This window comes from Myotis yumanensis, unplaced genomic scaffold (assembly GCF_028538775.1).
Source record: "Myotis yumanensis isolate MYYU_CA2020_CCGP unplaced genomic scaffold, mMyoYum1.0.hap1 SCAF_2, whole genome shotgun sequence".
NCBI classification, from domain to species: domain Eukaryota; kingdom Metazoa; phylum Chordata; class Mammalia; order Chiroptera; family Vespertilionidae; genus Myotis; species Myotis yumanensis.
Window position 1 is genome coordinate 37,541,551 of NW_027223753.1, and position 20,079 is coordinate 37,561,629.

The 20,079-nt window shown below is 47.3% G+C and overlaps 1 protein-coding gene across 3 annotated transcripts in view; it reads right to left on the bottom strand.

The window, feature by feature from the left end:
* GLIS1 (GLIS family zinc finger 1) overlaps positions 1-12,349 on the bottom strand; it is a 223,670-nt gene extending 211,321 nt beyond the window's left edge. For all 3 annotated transcript variants that reach the window (XM_070403339.1, XM_070403337.1, XM_070403338.1), the window contains exon 1: positions 12,103-12,349. In XM_070403339.1, the coding sequence (XP_070259440.1) occupies positions 12,103-12,349 (247 nt within the window). The remainder of the gene's footprint in view (positions 1-12,102) is intronic.
* Between the last annotated feature and the right edge of the window lie 7,730 nt (positions 12,350-20,079).

Consider the following 20,079-nt stretch of genomic DNA (forward strand, 5'->3'; position numbering starts at 1 on the left):
TAAGAAACTCTATACTGTTTTCCACAGTGGCTGCGTCAGTTTGCATTCCCACCAGCAATGTACTAGGGTTCCCTTTTCTCCACATCCTTGCCAACACTTGTCATTTGTTGATTTGTTGATGATAGCCATTCTGACAGGCTCTTCAATAAATGGTGCTAAGAAAATGGGACAGGTACATGCAAAAAAATGAACTAGACCACCAACTTACACTATACACAAGAATAAAGTTAAAATGGATAACAGACCTAAATGTAAGCAGTGAAACTACAGAAGAAACCATAGACAACAAAATCTCAGACATCTCTAATAGCAATATGTTTACCAATATATCTCCTAGGGCAAAGGAAACTAAGGAGAAAATAAACAAATGGGACTACATCAAAATAAAAAGCTTCTGCACAGCAAAAGAAACCATCAACATTGTCGAACCTCAGAGGGAAGGTAGGGGAGGGTGGGGGTAAGAGAGAGAGATTAACCAAAGGACTTATATGCAAGCATATAGGCCTAACCAATGGACACAGACAAGAGGGGGGTGAGAGCATGAGAGGGGGGAATGGGGGATAATGTGGGGGTAAGGACACATATGTAATAACTTAATAAATAAATTTTTAAAAAAACAAAGTGAAAAGAAAGCCCACTGCATGGGAGAACATATTTGCCAATGATACATCTGATAAAGGGTTAATATCCAAAATATATAAGGAATTCATACAACTTAACGAAAGGAAGACAAACAATCCAATTAAAAAATGGGCAAAGGGCCTAAATAGACACTTCTCCAAAGCAGACATACAGATGGCCAAGAGACATATGAAAAAATGCTCAAAGTCACCAATCATCCGAGAGATGCAAATTAAAACGACAATGAGGTTATCACCTCACTCCTGTCAGAATGGCTTCCATCAATAGCTGCTCTTCAAACCACAAGACGAGACACATTTTACAGTGCCTGGGACTTTGCCTAGAAGAGAGGGCAGGTGCTCAGTAGAGAGTGCCTACCGTCCTGGGCCAGTCACGCCAGGACAGCCATCAGGTCCCTAGCTCCTCCACCTGGCCTGGCCTGGTAGCTCTGAAAGCTTGCAACCAAGAAGGGTCTGTGATCACTGAAGTCAACTCTTCACAAAAGGGAAAGGGAAAGGGGGAGGGGAGGGGAGGGGAGAAGGGGAGAGGAAGGGGAGGGGGAAGTGAGGAGAGGGGAGGGGAAGGGGGAGGGAAGCCCAGATAGGTGAGAAGACTTGTCCAATATCACCTTGCAAATGAGAGTCAGACCTCATTATGAAGAGCCCCAAGATGATGCTAGAAAGAGAATATGACCGCTGTCTACACGTGAGAAGTCATTGTGCATTTACTGGAGTCTCTATATACTGAGAACTTACCATGTGTTCAACCTTGTGGAAAAATAACTTAACACTCGGCTCCTCCTTCGCAGGCTACATGTTCCTTAAGGGCAGGAACTAGGTTCCCAACCTTCCTGAACACCCACTCTGATCCAGGCCTTGTACTGGGCACATGGAGTGCAGGGAGAATGAGACTCCGCCCTTGTCCTCAAGGACACTTAAGTAAATAGAAATCACCACAGAGAGTGACCAGCGCTATAGCAGAAGGACGGATAAGGGTTGTAGGTGCCAGAGTTCCAGCATAACCTGGCCTAGGAAGAAAGGAAAGGCTGCTGGAAGGAGGTGGCACTTGAGCTGGGTCTTAAAGAATAAGTAGGTTTGGCTCAATGGATAGAGCATCAGCCCACGGACTGAAGGGTCCGGGGTTTGATCCGGTCAAGGACATGTACCTGGGTTGCAGGACTGATCCCCAGCCCTGGTCAGGGCGCATGCGAGAGGTAACCAATCGATGTGTCTCTCTCACATCAATGTTTCTCTCTCCGTCTTCTCTCAAAGTCTTCCCCTTCCCTTACACTCTCTCTAAAAATCAATGGAAAAATATCCTTGGGTGAGGATTAACAAAAAAAAAAGTAGGAGTCAGTCTGGTAGAAAGGAAGGGAAAGAAGACCCTTCTAAGGGCTTTGTTTACTGAATATTTACCCTTGGTAGCAATAACAATAATAATAATAATAACCCCAACATTAACTGAGCATTTTATCATGTGCCAATATCTGCATTTAAGCGCTTATATATGCATGTATTAACTCATTTCATCCTCATAACAGTCCTTTGAGATCACTACTATTAAAACCCCCATTTTACAGATAGGGATATTGAGATCCAGAGAGCTCAATAACTTGCCCAAGATCCCCAAGTTAGTTCCCGGAGCCAGAATTTGAACCTAGTGGCCTGATTCCACACCCACAGCCTCACTGAGCACCCTATATACTTCTCACATGTGTACTCTGTGCCAGACCTGATACTGATCACAAGGATGCAAAGATGAATATTTGAATATTCACTATTTATTTTCCAATTTGTCCTAAAAATGATTTTAGGAGGCACAAAGATGAATAAAACGCAGCTCACAGAAGATAAGAACAGAAGGACAAGTAGAGAAAATTCCAGCTCTGGGGCTGCATAAGGAAATGTCCGATGCTGCCTGAGAACAAGCCAAGCATTAGCCGGACTGGGGGAAAGCCTTCACTGCCAGATAAAAAGGCTCGGATTTTCCCATTGGCCAAGTGCTTGCCAATCTACAAGTCAAGATGTAGTTCAGAGGAGAGTGTTAAAGTATGTGCCGAGCCTATGGAACAAATCAGTGTCTCTACAGACATGAGAGCAGTTGATAAAATACAGATCTCTCCCTGCTGGTTTGGCTCAGTGGATAGAGTGTCCGCCTACAGACTGAAGGGTCCCGGGTTCAATTCCGGTCAAGGGCACATGCCCGGGTGGTGGGCGCTGTCCCCAGTAGGGGGCGTGCAGGAGGCAGCTGACAAATGAGTCTCATCATTGATGTTTCTATATCTCTCTTCCTCTCTGAAATAAATAAAAATATATTTTTTTTAAAAATAAATCTTTTTCAAAGAGCTCTTAAAACTAGTAACCTCATTAGATATTTTTCCATCAACAGATACTGAAAACATAACCAATATCACCCCAATAAATTTAATTTAAAAAAAGAATAACTTTTTTAAAAAACACACAAATACTATCATATGGACAGGGGAAATACTTTTGTCCCTATATTTAGAAAACTTGAATAGCCCTGCTGTCAGGCAGTGGAAGTAACAGAAAGGTTTTAAGCAAGGAGTTCCTAGGATTCAAGGTCTTGAACATTTGTTCCCCACCTAGCCCTCAAGCCCCTGGGTCTGCTGGAAATCAACCATCTGAAGGCCCGAAGAGGAGCCTAGCCCGGCGAGAAGCTCCAACGCAGAGATATTCTCACAAAGAGCGCTACGTAAGTACAAATGACTGTTTGATCAATCATTTGGCCTCAGCGTGGGATTTGGTTAGAATTAAAGCCATCTGGCTGAGGGGGGAGGGCTGGGGGTGATGGGGGAGGAGACAAGCAGGCGGGAAAATGACCCACTCCCTCCCTCAAAAAGCATTGTTAAAATATAACGGGGGAAAACAGTAAAGTCTCTGCTGTTATTTCAGCCTAAGCCACTTAATCCTTCAGCACATAAAGCAACTTATTTTATGACCTTTTCCCTTTAAAAAGTAAATCAGAAGATGCTGCCTTGAATTCAGATATCTCTGAAACACACTACTCATCCCTCCCAGAGAAATATCCTGTTTCATAAACCTTCTTCGAGATACTTGAAACTGCAGATCACTAAATGCCTAGCTTTAGGCATCTGACATTCCAGAGAATTAATATTTAAACTTATTATAGGAAAAAAGAATTGCGTTTGGTTGAAGCATGAAATATTTAATAGTGTTCTCCACATTAGAAACCCTATTTTGTTTCACACTGGAAATGCCAGCGTTATTACCTGGGCTTTGCACTCAAATAAGATGAAACGCACAGGCGGCCTTGAGATTAAATACACAATTATTACAGCCGATTTCTCAGGGGGAGAAGGGGAGTGAGACAGGTTTGGGGAGTGGAAGCGATTGAGTTTCATTTTTACGATACACTTAAAATTATATTATCATTCTCTGCCTGGAGGGTTGGACTTGAGAGCGCTAACACTACTTAACCACTGGAAACTGTGTCAAGATCGGTGAATCCACCGAGGCCTGCTCACAGGACGTGAAGCCGTCTGTGTCTTGGAACGGCCCGCTGCCAGGCAGAACCCCGTAACATTCTCTACTTGCTGGGACAAAAGTATTAAGTGGTTTGGGATAAAAATTAAGCTTCATTTGACACAGTGGAACCTGGCTGGCAGCCTCTGCCGGCACGTGTAATTTATTTACAGGGTTGGAAAGTCGGCAAAATACATCATCGACTCTTACACAAACTTCTACTAGGTATTAAATACCCAAGCCTCAGAGAAGTAATTCATATAGTCCAGCGACGTTCCAAAACAAACCCAATCTGCAGCGCTCCAGAGAGCTTAAAACAGCAAATGGGATCTGTATTTTTTAAGTCGGGTTTAGAATGCTCCCTGGTTTCTTGCTAAAGCCTTATTTTTCCATCAAACCTGTTATTTAAAAACAAAGCAACAATATCTGAAAGAGTAATCTTGTTGCCAAAAAGAGACAAATGGGAAGAGGCTGGGCCACAATGCAACCAGGAACATTGCGTTGATACATATTATTCTCCTTTCAGACCCAGCCTCCACATCCAAGGCAGAGGAGCCTTGGGCAATAAGGACTCCTGCAACTTCACCTTCAGAAGAGTATGATTCCTTGAGAACGTCGTCCATATATACGTTCTCCTGAATGCACGTACCATGCAAGGCCACAAATACAAACCAGAAGGGGCACCTTTTCCTTCCAAAGGGGGTCATTTGGCTCATTCATCATTTGACACAAAAGACTCATTGCCCACAAACTCTCAAGTTCACTCTGATCTCTGGCCTGTTCTCCCTCCCCAGGCCTTCTTCATCCCACCAAGCGTTTAATACGGGATTATTAAATAGATCTCGAGCAACCGTGCCCAGTGAAGCTTGCACTCTACACGCCAAGTGTGGTGGGGATCGCGAGAATTTCTCTTCAAACAGATGTCTTCAGGAGCAGTTGAAGAGAGACAGCCAGGAACCTCCCAAACTGTGTGAAAGATCCACATAGGGACTAGAGGGTTGGGAAGGGTCTAGGTTGGTCAGGCCTCTGCTTCTGAGAAGGAGGGCTCCAGGGGCCCCTCCATAGTGTGGGAGAGGACTTGCTGAGAACCCCATGTCACAACTGGGAACCACTGCCCTTCCCACATTTCTGCCAGCAGGGCAGAGGGAGAGCCCTAAGGGAGGTAGAGAGTTTCCCCTGAAAGTCACACCTGGTCCTGTCACCTGAGGCTCATGAAGTGCTACTCCAGGGAATGGCTGTCTGGACCAGCCTGCGGCCTTCTGCTACCTTTCCCCCGACTTCAGGGCACGCTCTACAGCCACAGCAACTTCGTGCCACTGCTTGGATTTTACAGGCTGCCCTTGAGAGCACTATGCTTTGGGGGGGAAATACTGGCTTTGCTGTCAGACAGAGCTGGGTTCAAATCCCAAGCTCTGCTCCTTACTGCTTACACAGCAGGGTGTCGCTGTGAATGAAATAGTAACTCATTATTAGGACAAATCACTTAACCTTTCCAAGCCTCAGTTCCCCCACCTATAAAATTACAATAAGGCCTTCTGTCCCCCTAGGGTCATTATTAAATCAATCACAGCTATAAAGTATCTGGCCTGGCACAGAGTAGGTACTCAATGAAGGTTAGTTGACCTCCCCCTTCCTGTTCCTTCTGTGGTCAGCTTTAGGAGTCAAGAGTTCCAAGGAGAGGCCAAGTCTGTAACCTGGCCTGAGACAAAGGTGGCCTCTGTCCACACCCTAGATCCTTACCAACCTTCCCAGCCCAGTTCCTGTGGAATCCCAGAGCATCGGAGCAAGAAGGACTCTGGATTATCCCAATAAACTGCTTCCCATTTTACAGATGCTGCAACAGAGGCTCAAAGGGACGGGCACGGGCCGCATACACTGAGGCTGTACAATGGCGCATGTGTTTGCTCCAGACGGGCCCAACCATAACCACCAAATAAATTCAGGCCATACAGGAAATGCATTATTCAGTTAGCGGGCTGAAGGTCTCCTCTCAGTGCATCTGACTCAAATGCTGACTTTAAAAACACAGCTCGTAATGCTAATACAATCCGCCTCGACCCGCCGGAAACCTTCTGAAGGAATAACCCTTTGGAGTTTAGGGGAAGACAGAGGAAAGAAAAAAACAGATGCTTTAAGTGACTTGAAACTATAAGACCACTGGGTTAGGGCTGTAGCCTCTCCACCCTCTCCCCATCCCAAGCCTCTGTTTTCTTTCAGTTTTTTATAAATAAGACTCTGGGAGACCAAAGCAGCCACAAAACATCCCCCCCTCCTTTTTTTTTTTTTCTTTTCTTTTCTTTTCTTACTCAGTAACTCAGCTATCAGTCCCGGACTTTGCTTCTAATGCTGAAGCATTTTTCTCATTGTAAACTATTAATTTGGGCAGCGGCTGTTGATAAACAAGAAGTCTGTTCTTAAACTGCTAGAACCATTAGCACAGTGAAGGCGAGCAGCACAAATATTTCAGAGTGTGCTCTTTTTCCTGGCCGTGGTACGACACTGTGCTCTGTGCATAAGGCAGTTGAATGTTTCAAAGCCCACTGCAGAGTTTGTTTCATTCCTTCTCCCCCCTGCGCTAAGTGTCTTTGTTTCTTTAAACACAAAAATAAGCTACCCCCTACCAAAAGAAACAACACACCTCTCTAGGCCCAAACTAACTGCACCTAAAATCTATAGCAGGAAAAATAATTAGCAAACCACATTATAGCTTAACCGTGAAATTAACAATCTATATAAATAAGGTGAGATGGCTGGAATACCATCATATGGACTTCGATACAGGGAATTCTTTTCCAAGAAAAATGGAGAGAAAGAAGGGAAATTACCCTCTCTACGCAAAAGCCACAGTTAGCAAGAGTCACTGGTCAACTTACAAATAAAGTTGGTATTTATTTGCTTGTTGTTTTTTTCCCTAATCCTATCCAAAAAGGGATGACAAACCCTATTCCAAACTTTGGTTTCTCCCCTTTTCTCGGATGCTGGCCAAACTCCACAAAATAAAACTGAAGAAAATGATGATAATTATGCAACATTCAGAACAAAGAACATAAGAATATATTTTTTTAAATGATTCATTGTGCACTTATGCCTGTAATGGGATTTTAACGCACTGTAAAAATAAGTGCGCTGGCTCACTTAGCTTCTCACGCAAAACTTACGCAGGGAGCTGAATAACTCAAAGATGGGGTGGGTTTTGGTGTGTTTTTTTTCAGGAGTAGAAGTGTGAAGGGAAACCTCGGATGTATAAAGGAACTTATGGGTGTTGTTGTTTTTTTAAACCTCACCCGGGGGTGTGTTTTTATTGATTTTAGAGAGGGAGAGAAACACCAATGTGAGAGAGAAACATCAATCAGTTGCCTCCCATATGCACCCCAACTGGGAACTGAACCTGAAACCTAGGTATGTTCCCTGACTGGGAACTGAACTGGAAACATTTTTGGTGTACAGGACAACACTCCCACCAACTGAGCCACTCGGCCAGGGCAAGGAGCTTGTTTTTTAATCACAGACAGAGCAACACAGCCTATCAAAAGGTTTCCACAGCTAAGAGGGACGCTCCTGAGACCTCAGAAACAACAAAAATTAAGTTACGATCTCATAGGATACTCCCCCTTCTATTTTGTACACCAAGTCTTAGCTTCTAAAGAGCTAAAGAGGCAAGAAGTAGAGAGAAAGTTTAGCCAAACAAGATTCTTAGGAAATCTTTGGGAATTATATTTCCACTATATGTCTACAAAAGGTTTGTTGGGTATGCAATTGTTACGACTGTAGACCGCAACATGTTCCTATCTCATTTGCCTAGCCACACATATACATGTTTCTCTTTGTCTCACTGAGCCTGACATTTGGCCAGCAGGTTTTTTCTCCCCCTTATTTGAAATCTCAAGCACTGAAAAAAATTTGGATCTGATTATTTCCGGATCACAGGACCAGCACTTTAAAATGGATGAAATGCAAGCAAATTGCCCACCAGAGCCGGAGGGGGTAAATGCTTTCAAAATAACTCATACCTTTCTGCTACGAATGTGCTAGCCCCTCCACGGCTTTCCCAGAACATCAGATCAGGGTGGCTTCTGATTCAGATGAAGAAACTCTACCAGGTAACACCACCAAAACCATCACGCTTACTCTCCACCGCCGGCAGCCCCTAACATCCATGCACACAACCTATAATTGCTTTCCTTTTTAGTTTTCCTTTAAAAATGTGTGTGTGTGTGTGTGTGTTCTAGCTTAGAAAGAAAGAAAGAAAGAAAGAAAGAAAGAAAGAAAGAAAGAAAGAAAGAAAGAAAGAGAGAAAGAGAGAGAAAGAGAGAGAGAAAGAGAGAGAGAAAGAGAGAAAGAAAGAGAGAAAGAAAGAGAGAAAGAGAGAAAAGAAAAAGATTGACTCCTTTTTGGCATTTACAGTCATGTTATGACGGCTGTTTACTAATGGCAGAGCCCACATTTGTCATGATCATCAGCCCCCTTTTTATTGCTAGGACGTGTCTAGCCTCAGTACATGATGAAAAGAACCCAGTGAGTCTCTGTGAATTATCTGGTGTTGGTCTGGGAAGAGCAACTCTGGACAAACAGAATTATCTGGTAAACTAAGACGCTTTCTAACTATGACATAGATACTAGTTACCAATTTCTAAAAATACCAAAAGCAAAGTATTTTAAATTATCTGGGAACAATCTGGAGCATGTAGTGAACACCAGCTCTCGACCGACAACACACGCATGTAGAAGGTACAAGCTGTAGAAACAGAAACAAATATTGGAAACAGGAAACCTTAAAAAATGCCACTCACTGTCTGTAGCTTTGAGCACATCCTAGAACCTGAGGGTCTTCATCTATAAAACGGGGATCACAGTAGTAAGAGCCAGTATCTGCCCGGCACTCTACAGCCTGGGAAGCACTTCTCCGTCTGCTCCCCCGGAACAGCCCACAAGGTAGGCAGAGCACAGCTGGCCTGAGGGCAGATGAGAGAGTGTGCGGGAACACGCACTGAAAACTGTAAAGCTCTGTGCACGGGAACGAGAGTCATCAGGCCATTGCCACAAAGCTGACCGCCTCCTTAAAGCCCAGATGTTTACCTTCTTTCCTTGTCAGGACTTCCAAAAGCAGAGTGTCGGGTGTTTAATAATAAAAAAGAAAAACACAGCATCTGGTAATTTGGCCTTTCCAGCTGTTTGGAATCTGGATAAACGGGACTCTGCCATAAACAGATCGTGATTCTTATTGTAAATGATGATAATGTTAGTCCATGACGTCGCACCATCCCCGGCGCCTCGTGACTAGAGACCTGGAAACGCAGAGGACCTCAACATTAACGGATACGCTCCCTTTCTGGACTTAGGGTCTGTCCAAGGCAGAAGGCAGATCATCTGAAACCTGATTCCAGACCAAGCAATACTGTCTTCTCTCCGGTCACTGGGCAGCCGTGGCCACTAAAGACCTGAAGCCTGGCTCCTCTCAGCTTCCTCGGGCTAGCACACCAGGTATTGCTCTTCACATTCAACGTTTTAAAAATCAAACCTTTCTCCCTCTTCGCCGTCTCCGTTACCTCAAGTATCACTGACTCCAGCTTGGTGCCCTGCATGAATTAATAAAAGAAACCCCTCCCACCTTTTTTATAAAGCATTCTTGAACCATTGTCTCATTTACCCTGGGAGGTAAGCATTATGACCTGTCGCGCAAATAAAAAACCAGAGGTGGAGAACATTAAATACATTACAAGAGTAAATCCCCCAGCCAACCAGGCATGGAGGCAGCCCTTTCACACTCTCACTAATGCTCTCCTCAGTCTTTCAAAGGAAGTCTCCCGCTAGATTTACAGACGAGGAAACTAAGGCTCAGAGAGTAAAATCACTGCCCCCAAGGCCCCACCGATCACCCGTGGCAAGGTCTCACAATTCCCAGCACAGTCAATAAATATTTTCCTATTGGTATTTCTATCTGTCTGTTTCCAATAAGCCCCAGGCTTGGAGCTAAACACCAAACATTCAAAGGGTTGCGTGGTCTGGGGGATGTTTCGGTGGGAATGGGGCAGTGTCAGGGCGCCGTTTCCTTACGGCACTCTAGGAGGGCTGCCGACGCTCTGGTTTTCTCTCAGGCCCATTTTGAGGAAGAAGCTGGGACAGAGGCTGGGTCAGACACCTCTAGAAACCTCTTCAAGCCCAGGTCCATGAGCAGTGGGTTGGCCAGAGAACCCCAGCTAGACCTGCTGGGTAGCTTTTTCCCCGAGACGTGTCCCCCACCCTCAGTCCTCCATTTCTTCATCTTTCAAGTGGGGGTGATAAATCCCACCTACCAGACTGGCCAGAGACTAAAGAAAACAGTTTAGAAGCCTCTTACAAAATGCATAACCAGAAAGATCATCTTATATGGTACGAAGAAAGTGGTTCTTCCTCCTAGCCCTTTATCCTCTCCTGCACTTTTCCAAATACAATCCTAACTTAAAGATCTCATAATTTAGACATGGGGCGGGGGGTGCATGCATAGAAATAACTGGGTTTTGGAGAATGGAAGTGTAAGATCAGTACACAACGCATCTAGATGAAAGGAACAAAGGCTATGTTTAATAGGCATTCACTAGGTCTGTGGAGACTCTGTCTTCAGATGCTCACTCCGATAGCTTAAAGTCCAAAACGTTGTAAGAGGGTATCTGTTTAAGGGAGGATTGTGCATGGAGGGGGCAAGCCAGGGAGCTCAGGCTAGCAAACATTACTCCCGTTACTCTCGTCCTGCTGCACAGCACGCCTCTCTCTCTAGTATGAGAGAACCGCGTGTGTGTCATCCAGTAAAAATGCTCTAAAGGTGGTTTTTCTATATCTTTCCTCTAAGGTGTGATCTCTGTCTCTTGGAAAAGACACTGACATCTAAAACAATAAGAAATAGCTCTCTCCTACAAATCAGATGTTCCCATCAAAAAGAAAAGGCACTGTGTATGTCTTTTTCACCTTGCCAGTCCCTGAACTGGGGAGCTGGGTCTTTTTTACCCTGCAGGAGGTCTCCTCTCTCAAGGTAAGCTGCCCTGCCTTTTCCAAGTTGCCCGGCCGCTGCTAAAAGAGTGATTAAATAAGCTGTTTCTGTCTTCCTTGAAAATCACCTGGAAAGAACCAAGAGGCCCCAAATGCTAAAATAATGAAAGCCCAAAGCCTTGTTTTCTTCTCCAGGGGGGAGGAGGTGGGAGGGCGGGGGGCACACTGCCTTAACAATTTCCCCCAATTTCTGGTTAATTATCTGTCAGCATGAAACTTATAAATAATGGCTCAATAATAATTAACTGTGATGAGAACATGTTCATGAGAATCCTGGCATCATCACTGACTTTGAGCCCATAAACTGTACTGGGGCCTGTACCTTAAACCCACTGGCCTCGCTGGGGAGAGGGAGAGTATTGCAAAGCAACTCTTTACCAAAGACTGTGCTTCTGACGCATCGGGTACAGAAAAGCCATTTTTCAAGTCTGAACTTGACTCGGGCTGTATCTATAGATCATGAAACTTTCCATCAGGAATCCAGAAATCATCTGGTATAATTAATTCCTTCCTTGACGGATGGGGAAACTGAGGGTCCCAAGAGGGGAGGGGTCTGGCTGGCCTCTGGTTTCTGCTATCTAGGGAGATTGGAATAGTTGAAAATATGCCTTTAACTAGCAGAGAGACAGAGAGAGAGACAGAGAGAGAGAGAGAGAGACTGACTCTAGTAGCTACTCACCCCAATTTATAGTAAGATTTTTGACAAGTTTCACACTTTTATCAGAAACATAAGCAACATTATGTCATCTGACCTTACGAGGCACACGTCCCTCAAATAAGCTTATTTAGCTGAAACTAGATGCTTCTTAACCAGGCACCGCTTTCGGATGACCAGCTAATACCGAACAACTGGAGAGAAGACGGTGACCTCCGGGAAGTCCCACCGAGCTCTCCGGAGGGTTCCTGCACAGGCTGCGGGCTCCCGCCCGCACGTTGGCAGGGCCGCACTTACCCTTCCCCACGGCGGCCTTGGATGCACCGTAGTCCCGGGGGCTCCGGGGCCGGAGGAGGTCGTGGGCTCGAAGCGGGGGCGCCGACAGCCGGGGCAACAGGTCACGAGGGTCCCCATCCCCGCAGCAGCCACCGCCCACGGCGACCCTGAAGGCCATGTGCGCGCCGAGGCCTGCGGGCCCGCGGCCGGGGCCCGGGGCCTCCTTCGGCCTCCGGTCGGAGTGCGCCTCGGCCACCTCGCAGTGCATGGCGCCGGGGCGGGGCGCACAGACGGGGGTCGCGCCGGCTCCTGCGGAGAGGAGACCGCGGGAGCGTTAGCATGAAGGGGCGGCTCCCGTCGCCGCCGGGGCGAGACTGGGCGGCTCGCCCGCCTCGGTTTACCCCTCGCTCCCCCGCCGGCGGCCGCAGCGCCCTGCCCCTGCCCTGACCAGCCCACCTGACCCCGAGCGGTCCCGAGCGGCTCGCACTTTCCTCCCCGGGAGCCGGGGGTCCCCCGCTGCGGCCGCCTCGGCGCCTCCTCCGGAGCCCTCCACCCTCCCACCCAAACCCGCCTCCCCCGAAACCAGCCCTGCTCCGGGGCCTGGGGAAACTGAGGCCTGGGCGGCGTCCCCGGTGAGACGGAGTGGGCGGGGCGAGGATTCCCGGGCAGCGCGGGCTCCGGGGCTCCGGGACCGGGACCGGGACCGGGACCGGGATGCGCACGGGTCGCGCTCTGCGCTCCCGCCGGTCCCGGGGGCAGAGATTCGCCCACGGCCACCTGAGCCGCGCCGGACGCTCCCGCCCGCGAGGCAAACCCACTCCCACGCGCAGCCGGAAACTGAGCCGGCCGCGCTCTCGGACCCGCAGAGGCAGTAACACCAGGCACGCGCCCCCCACACCCCGCAAACGCACACGGGGACACCGCGTACCACGCACACTGCTCTCTCACTCACCCTCGCAGACACTCTGCCACCCCGCAGCCGCCGGTCTCCCACCCGCACCCGCACGCACGCCGGGTCCCTCTCCACAGCGCCTCCGCCCCTCCATCATCCCTCCCGGGAAGAGGGCCCGGGACCCCACCTCTCCTTCCCCCGGGGGCTCCCCACGCTATCCCAAAGTTCTTCAGACGTGAACGTCGCTGGGAGAGCACCCCCGTATCTCCGGCCCGGGCTGGCCCCTCCCCGCGCCGGGCCGCGCCCCCTCTCACCTCGCACGGCCGCCGCAGCTGTCGGGGCGCACCGCTCGCCGTGCCTCCACTGGCGCCGCGGCCCCCGCAGCCGCCGCCGCGGCCCCGGCGTCCTGTGGGGCGGCACCCCGTGGGGGCGGGGCCAAGGCCTGCCCGACAGCCCGTCCGGCCACTGGCTCGCTGAGGCCGCCCCGCCGCGGCCAATCGCGGGGCGGGGGCGGGGCCTCCCGGCTGGGGGGCCTGGGCGGGGCTGGCGGAAGGTTTGACAGGCCGGAGCCGCCGGAGTCCTGCGCTGCCCGCCGCCCTCCAGCCTAAGAGCCGGCCGGGCCGGGCCGGGGGGCGGTGCCGCGGGGACAGAGGCCGGGCTCTGCCTTGGGGACCGGCGCGGCCTCGGCGGCGCGGAGATTGGGCGTTAGGAGAACTGCTCACCCCGGCGTTGTCCCGCTCTCTCCCGGCGGCTGGGGCAGGACCCTTCCCCTGTCCCTGGTCAGATTTCTTCCGCTCACATGGGAAGGGTGAGCCCTGCTGAAGGGAGGAGATCGACGTGAAAGTGCTTTAAAAGTTCCCTTGAGCCTTGACCAGTTTGGCTCAGTGGGTAGAGCGTCGGCCTGCGGACTGAAGGGTCCCGGGTTCGATTCCGGTCAAGGGCATGTACCTTGGTTGCGGGCACATCCCCAGTAGGGAGTGTGCAGGAGGCAGCTGATCGATGTTTCTCTCTCATCGACGTTTCTCTCTATTCCATTCCCTCCCTCTCTGTAAAAAAATCAATAAAATGTATTTTTTTTTTAAAAAAGTTGCCTTGAGAACGCAGCGCGCTCCCTTGAGCGCTCACACAGATCCTCAGCGAGTTGGAGGCAGCCGGGACCCGAACCCAGGGCTCTCGGGTCACTCTCCGGACGTTCCTGTGTTTGTGGTGTCTTTCACGGGGAAGAGCCCGGCGAGAGGGGCTTGGACTCCAAGAATAAAAGGCAAACAAGCAAAAACAGCTGAGAAAATATTCCAAGTGAACCTGTGCCTCTGCCCGGGGTGGGGCTCCCGCGCCGAGATGTCTGTGAGTTCCCAGGAGAGCTGACAGCCCTGGGGGTGAGACCCGCTCGTCCGCGTCTCCGTTCCTCCCGAGCCTGGACCCGGGGCTCTGCGTGGCTCCCCGCACAGACAGCCGTGTCTCGGAGACCCCTGCCCGAAGTGTAGAGAGAACACTGGACCCAGCACAAGGTCAGGGCAACGGGAGCTGCGGCTCAGCTCCCTTCTCTGCTCCCCGTGCAAACCGGGTTACTCACCCGGGCCCAGCGTACCTGGTACCTGCCGAGGCTGCTGGGGGATCCCGCCAGGCCCGGAGGAGGGCCCTGCCTTTCATCTCGGCGGGCCTCCTGCCCTCCGTGTTGGTGATTTGTGAGGCGCTAAGGGTCCTGTCTGGCTTCACACTCTTTGGCCTTGGTCTCAAATTGAAAAATTATATGGTGAGGTGTCAAAACACAGGATTCTGCACAGTGATATGCCTTAAATCGCATCCCCGGAACCTTCAAACACCAGGATTTTAGAATCACAGGCTTTTAAAAATCTGATTTCCTATAAGTGACTAAATATAGCATCTGACGTTTAGAGAGCAATAATGGTGGAAAGGACCTTGGAGACTGAGTTAGACCCACTCCACATGCGGCAGAGAGAGGATGTGACTGGCCCACAGAGCAGTATGGTGGGTATGGCCGAGCTGGCACAGAATCCAGGCTTCCCAACTCCCAGTCCAGTGTTCTTCCTCCTATACCATCCAGGCTACAAGGTACAAGATATTAACCAACCACACCCATTATTCACAGGCCAAGGCCTGCATAGGGCATCTCAAAGATCTTGTCTCTGTCTAGGGATTTAGAGTTGCTACTTGTATGGCAGGAGGGGAAGGGGTGGAAAGGAGCAAGAGTAGCTTACCAACCCTCCCACCCTGCCACCAGGCGCTCCTCCCCTCCCACCAACACCTCTGGGGTTCCTGTGCTGGCTTATATACTTCATAGCTTTGTAATGACCTTTCCTATGCTAACATTTTCCTCTCTGTCCATCTTTATACTCCTTCCTATGAATCTTCAAGTCCTGTGGCTTTAGGCAAATCATAACCTTAATTTGGACCTCAGTGTTCCCCTCAAAAAGTGAGAAGATGGCCCTACCCATGTGTCTCAGTGGCTGAGCGTCGACCCATGAACCAAGAGGTGCTTGGTTCGATTCCCGGTCAGGCCATATGCCTGGGTTGCAGGCTTGATCCCCAGTAGCAGGCATGCAGGAAGCAGCCGATCCATGTGTCTCATCAGTGTTTCTATCTCTCTCCTTTCCTCTCTCTCTAATGTCAATAAAAACATTTGTTTTTAAGTGAGAAGGTGGAAGATCACTGGCCTTTCCAGTTCTAACTTCAGTGAGTCCAGAAGCTGGGTCCTCTGCCCTTCCTCCCTCACCACGCACAACACTGCAAACTTAGTCAAGACTCTGCAAACATTTGCTGAATAAGTCGCTTAACCAACTGGAACTGCAGACAAAGGCCTTCAAGTTTCCAAGATGCAGCAACAGTACATTCATTTACTCTTTACTCTTTACTCATAATCCTACCCTGAGCTAGCCCCCATACTAGCCAAGAATATGGAGATCTTGTCTCTCCCCAGTGAGTACACAGACCTGCCCCACCAGGACAGATGGGTTTGTGAAGCCGGGCAAAGCAACGAGAAAGTTAACTTGCTCAATAAAATGGACTTCTTAAACACTGTATATCGCAGGACCCCTTTGGGGATATACAGAATCCAGTGGGTATATGCATTTTGTTTTCCTAGAAGGAAACACAAGAAAGTGTTAACAAGTGGTTAAGGGAATGGAGGACTGGGGGTTGGCCTGTACTTTTTATGTTATGCTTTTCTGAACTGTGTGTATTTTCTGACAATATATATTATCCTCCCTCCCTTTCAATAGGGGTTATTTAAGTAGTAGGATTATGGGCTGTATTTTTCCTTATACTTTTAGTATTAAAATAAAACTCATTAATATTTTAACTGTCAAGAACAAAACAAGCCTAGCTGGTTTGGCTCAGTGGTAGAGTGTTGGCCTGCAGATTGAAGGGTCCCGCGTTCAATTCTGATCAAGGGCATATGCCCAGGTTGCGGGCTCAATCTCTGGTAGGGGGTGTGCAGGAGAGAGTCAATGGATGATTCTCATTGATGTTTTTCTCTCTCTCTCCCTTCCTCTCTGAAATTAATTTTAAAAAAGAAGAAAATAAAGCAAAACAAATAAAACCCATTTCTCTCTTCAGCAAACCAGACAATGTGTATGTTTTTTACACATCCATGTTCCAGCTCAAACTCTCTTTTGCCTTCCAATCCCACATACAGTCTGCCTACTGCATATCCATCTGGATCCATCTGCAAAAACAAACATGTGTTCTTCTCTGACTTTGCTCCTCATTCCAATGTCTCTTCCTAGGTAAATGGCCCCATGGCCAAGTCCCCCAAGTCAGAAATCTGAGAATCATCCTAGGCCCCTGCTCTCCCACACTCCCATAACTTATTTGCCATAAATCATCTATTGATCCTCTTCCTCTTTATCCTCTCTACTACACTTTTCCCACCTCTTCTTCCCACCTCCAGTCTCATCCTCTTCACTATCATTCATTTTCCATACTGGTCTCCCTATTAATCTCTAAACTAGAGATTGGACCATGTCACTTCCCTGTTTAAACCAATGATCCCAATAGCCGTCTAACAGATCCCAATAGCCATCTAAATAAATTCAAACCATTCCCTCAACCTACCACTTAGCCCTAGTCTATGTCCCAAGCACCCTGGAGTATTTTCTGCCTCCTAGAACCCAGAACATATGTTCATGCCTTCATAGCTTTGTATATGATGTTTCTTATACTAACAGTTTTCCCTCTTGTCCATCTTCATACTCTCTCCTATGAATCATTTAATGCCTAGCTCAAGTGTCATCTTTTCCCGGAAGCCTTCCCTGAATCCTCTGGCTGGAATTGTTTCCTTCCTGCGCACTCTCACAGCAATCTCTGCTTCATTCTATCTCGGAACTTATTAGACCGCTTTATAACTACCCATGGAACAGTCGGTCTCTCCCTCTACCAGTGGTTCTCAACCTTCTGGCCCTTTAAATACAGTTCCTCATGTTGTGACCCAACCATAAAATTATTTTCGTTGCTACTTCATAACTGTAATGTTGCTACTGCTATGAATCGTAATGTAAATATCTGATATGCAGGATGGTCTTAGGCGACTCCTGTGAAAGGGTCGTTTGACCGCCAACGGGGTCGCGACCCACAGGTTGAGAACCGCTGCTCTAGACTGAGCACTCTCTAAAAGCAAAGGCAGCCTTTTGCCTTTGTAACTCCAGAACCTAGAACAGATTCTGGCACAAAGTCAACACTAGGTAAATGTTTATTGAATGCTGATTGAATTATTAAAGACTGGCCAGTACTTCATATGCTTGCCTGAATATCTAGCTAAGCACTTCTACTCCCTATCATTGTTTTCCACCTCACCATTGTGAAAATGTCAAAAATAAACATTTCTGTGTGTCTAGAGTCTTATGCGGCCTGGAGACATGAGGAAGGAGAAGAAATAGAGGTGATGAATATTACACTGCTTACCCTGCCTCTATTTCTTGCAGCAAGAAAAAAAATTAACATTCATTGGGGAACCTACTATGTGCCAGGTAATATGGCTGACAATCTCCATATGTGATCTCATTTTATCCTGACAATTTGAAAGACCATCTTAAAGGTGAGAAAATAAAAGTTCTCAATCAAGAGTGCCTGCCTTCCATACATCTACGGCCAACTAAATTTCAGTCAGAGCGCCAAGACCACTCATTACAGAAAGAATAAGCTCTCCAACAAATGGTGTGATGACTAGTGGACATCCACAGTTAGATAAAGTTGAACCCCTAACTCAGACCATATATAAAAAGTAACTCAAGCCGAAACCAGTTTGGCTCAGTGGATAGAGCGTCGGCCTGCGGACTGAGCGGTCCCGGGTTCGATTCTGGTCAGGGGCATGTGCCTGGGTTGCGGGCACATCCCCAGTGGGAGATGTGCAGGAGGCAGCTGATCGATGTTTCTAACTCTCTATCCCTCTCCCTTCCTCTCTGTAAAAAATCAATAAAATATTAAAAAAAAAAAAAAAACTACAATGAGATGTTACTTCACATCCACTGGGATGGCTATAATTTTTAAAAAAACAAACAGAAAATAACAAGTGTTGGCAAGGATATGAAGAAATTGGAACCCTCGTACATTGCTGGAGAGAATGTAAAATGGTTCAGCGATTGTGAAAAACAGTTTGATAGTTCATCAAAAAATTAAACCTAGAATTGCCATATGACCCATCAATTCCTCTCCTAGGTATATACCAAAAGAACACTGTTGTGGAAACAATCCAAATGTTCACCAATGGATGAATGGATAAACTGCTTGTAGTATATATATCCAATGGAATATTTTCAGCCACAAAAAGGAATGAAGTACCAATACATGCTACAACATGGAGGAACCTCATTATACTAAGTAAAAGAAGCTAAGCATAAAAGTTCACATATTATATGATTCCACTTATACGAAATATCCTTAATAGGTAAATCCATGGAGACAGAAAGCATATTGGTGGTTGCCAGGAGCTAGGGGAGGGACCATAGGGAGTATCAATTTAATGGGTATAGGTTTCCTATAGGAATTGTAAAATTCCTATAGTGAAATTTGGGGGGAATTAGATAGAGATAGTGGTTACACAACATTTTGAATATATTAAATGCCACTGAATTGTCCACTTTGAAATGGTTACTTTTATGTTAAGTGAATTTCATTGAAATACAATTTTTTAATTTAATTAAAATTTTAAAAGATTGCCTACCTGAGTCAAAAGCTTGGGTTTTCTTTTTTTTTTTCTTTTTTTATAAAGATGATGGCAGTTAAAAGTGGAAAATGTTTCTTTCTTTCTTTTTTAAATATATTTTATTGATTTTTTACAGAGAGGAAGGGAGAGGGATAGAGAGTTAGAAACATCGATAAGAGAGAAACATCGATCAGCCGCCTCCTGCATACTCCCCACTGGGGATGTGCCCGCAATCAAGGTACATGCCCTTGACCGGAATCGAACCTGGGACCCATGAGTCCGCAGGCCGATGCTCTATCCACTGAGCCAAACCGGCCAGGGTGAAAGCTTGGGTTTTCTTCACTGAACGTCAGGGCCTTCATTGAAGGAAGTCCATAGAATGACTTTTATAATGGTGGTGACTGTATTATTAAGCTGAGGGACAGGAACAAGTCACTATCCCTGATTCCTGAATACTTCACCTGCCAAATAAAGACAGTGCCCAACCCACAGGACTTGTGGAGACTCAATGAGAAGGTGGAAAAAAATCAAATCAACCAGAAAATGAGAAGTGATGAGGATGAGGGTTAATGAAATACCCAACTGACTTCTCCCACCATTTCCAGAGTTTATCTTATAACTCAAAGATGATCTTTTTAAAGAAAAAAAATTTTAAAAAATAAGAGCCCAAGAATCCCAATATGGAGCACAGTTACAAAAAGCCAATAAAGATGTTTGAGATAAAATTTCACATATGGCCCTGGCTGGTTTGGCTCAGTGGATAGAGCTTTGGACTGTGGACTGAAAGGTCCCGGGTTTGATTCTGGTCAAGGGCACATGCCCGGGTTGTGGGCTCAATCTCTGGTGGGGGGCGTGCAGGAGGCAGCCGATCAATGATTCTCATCATTGATGTTTCTATTTCTCTCTCCCTTCCTCTCTGAAATCAATAAAAATATATTTTTTAAAA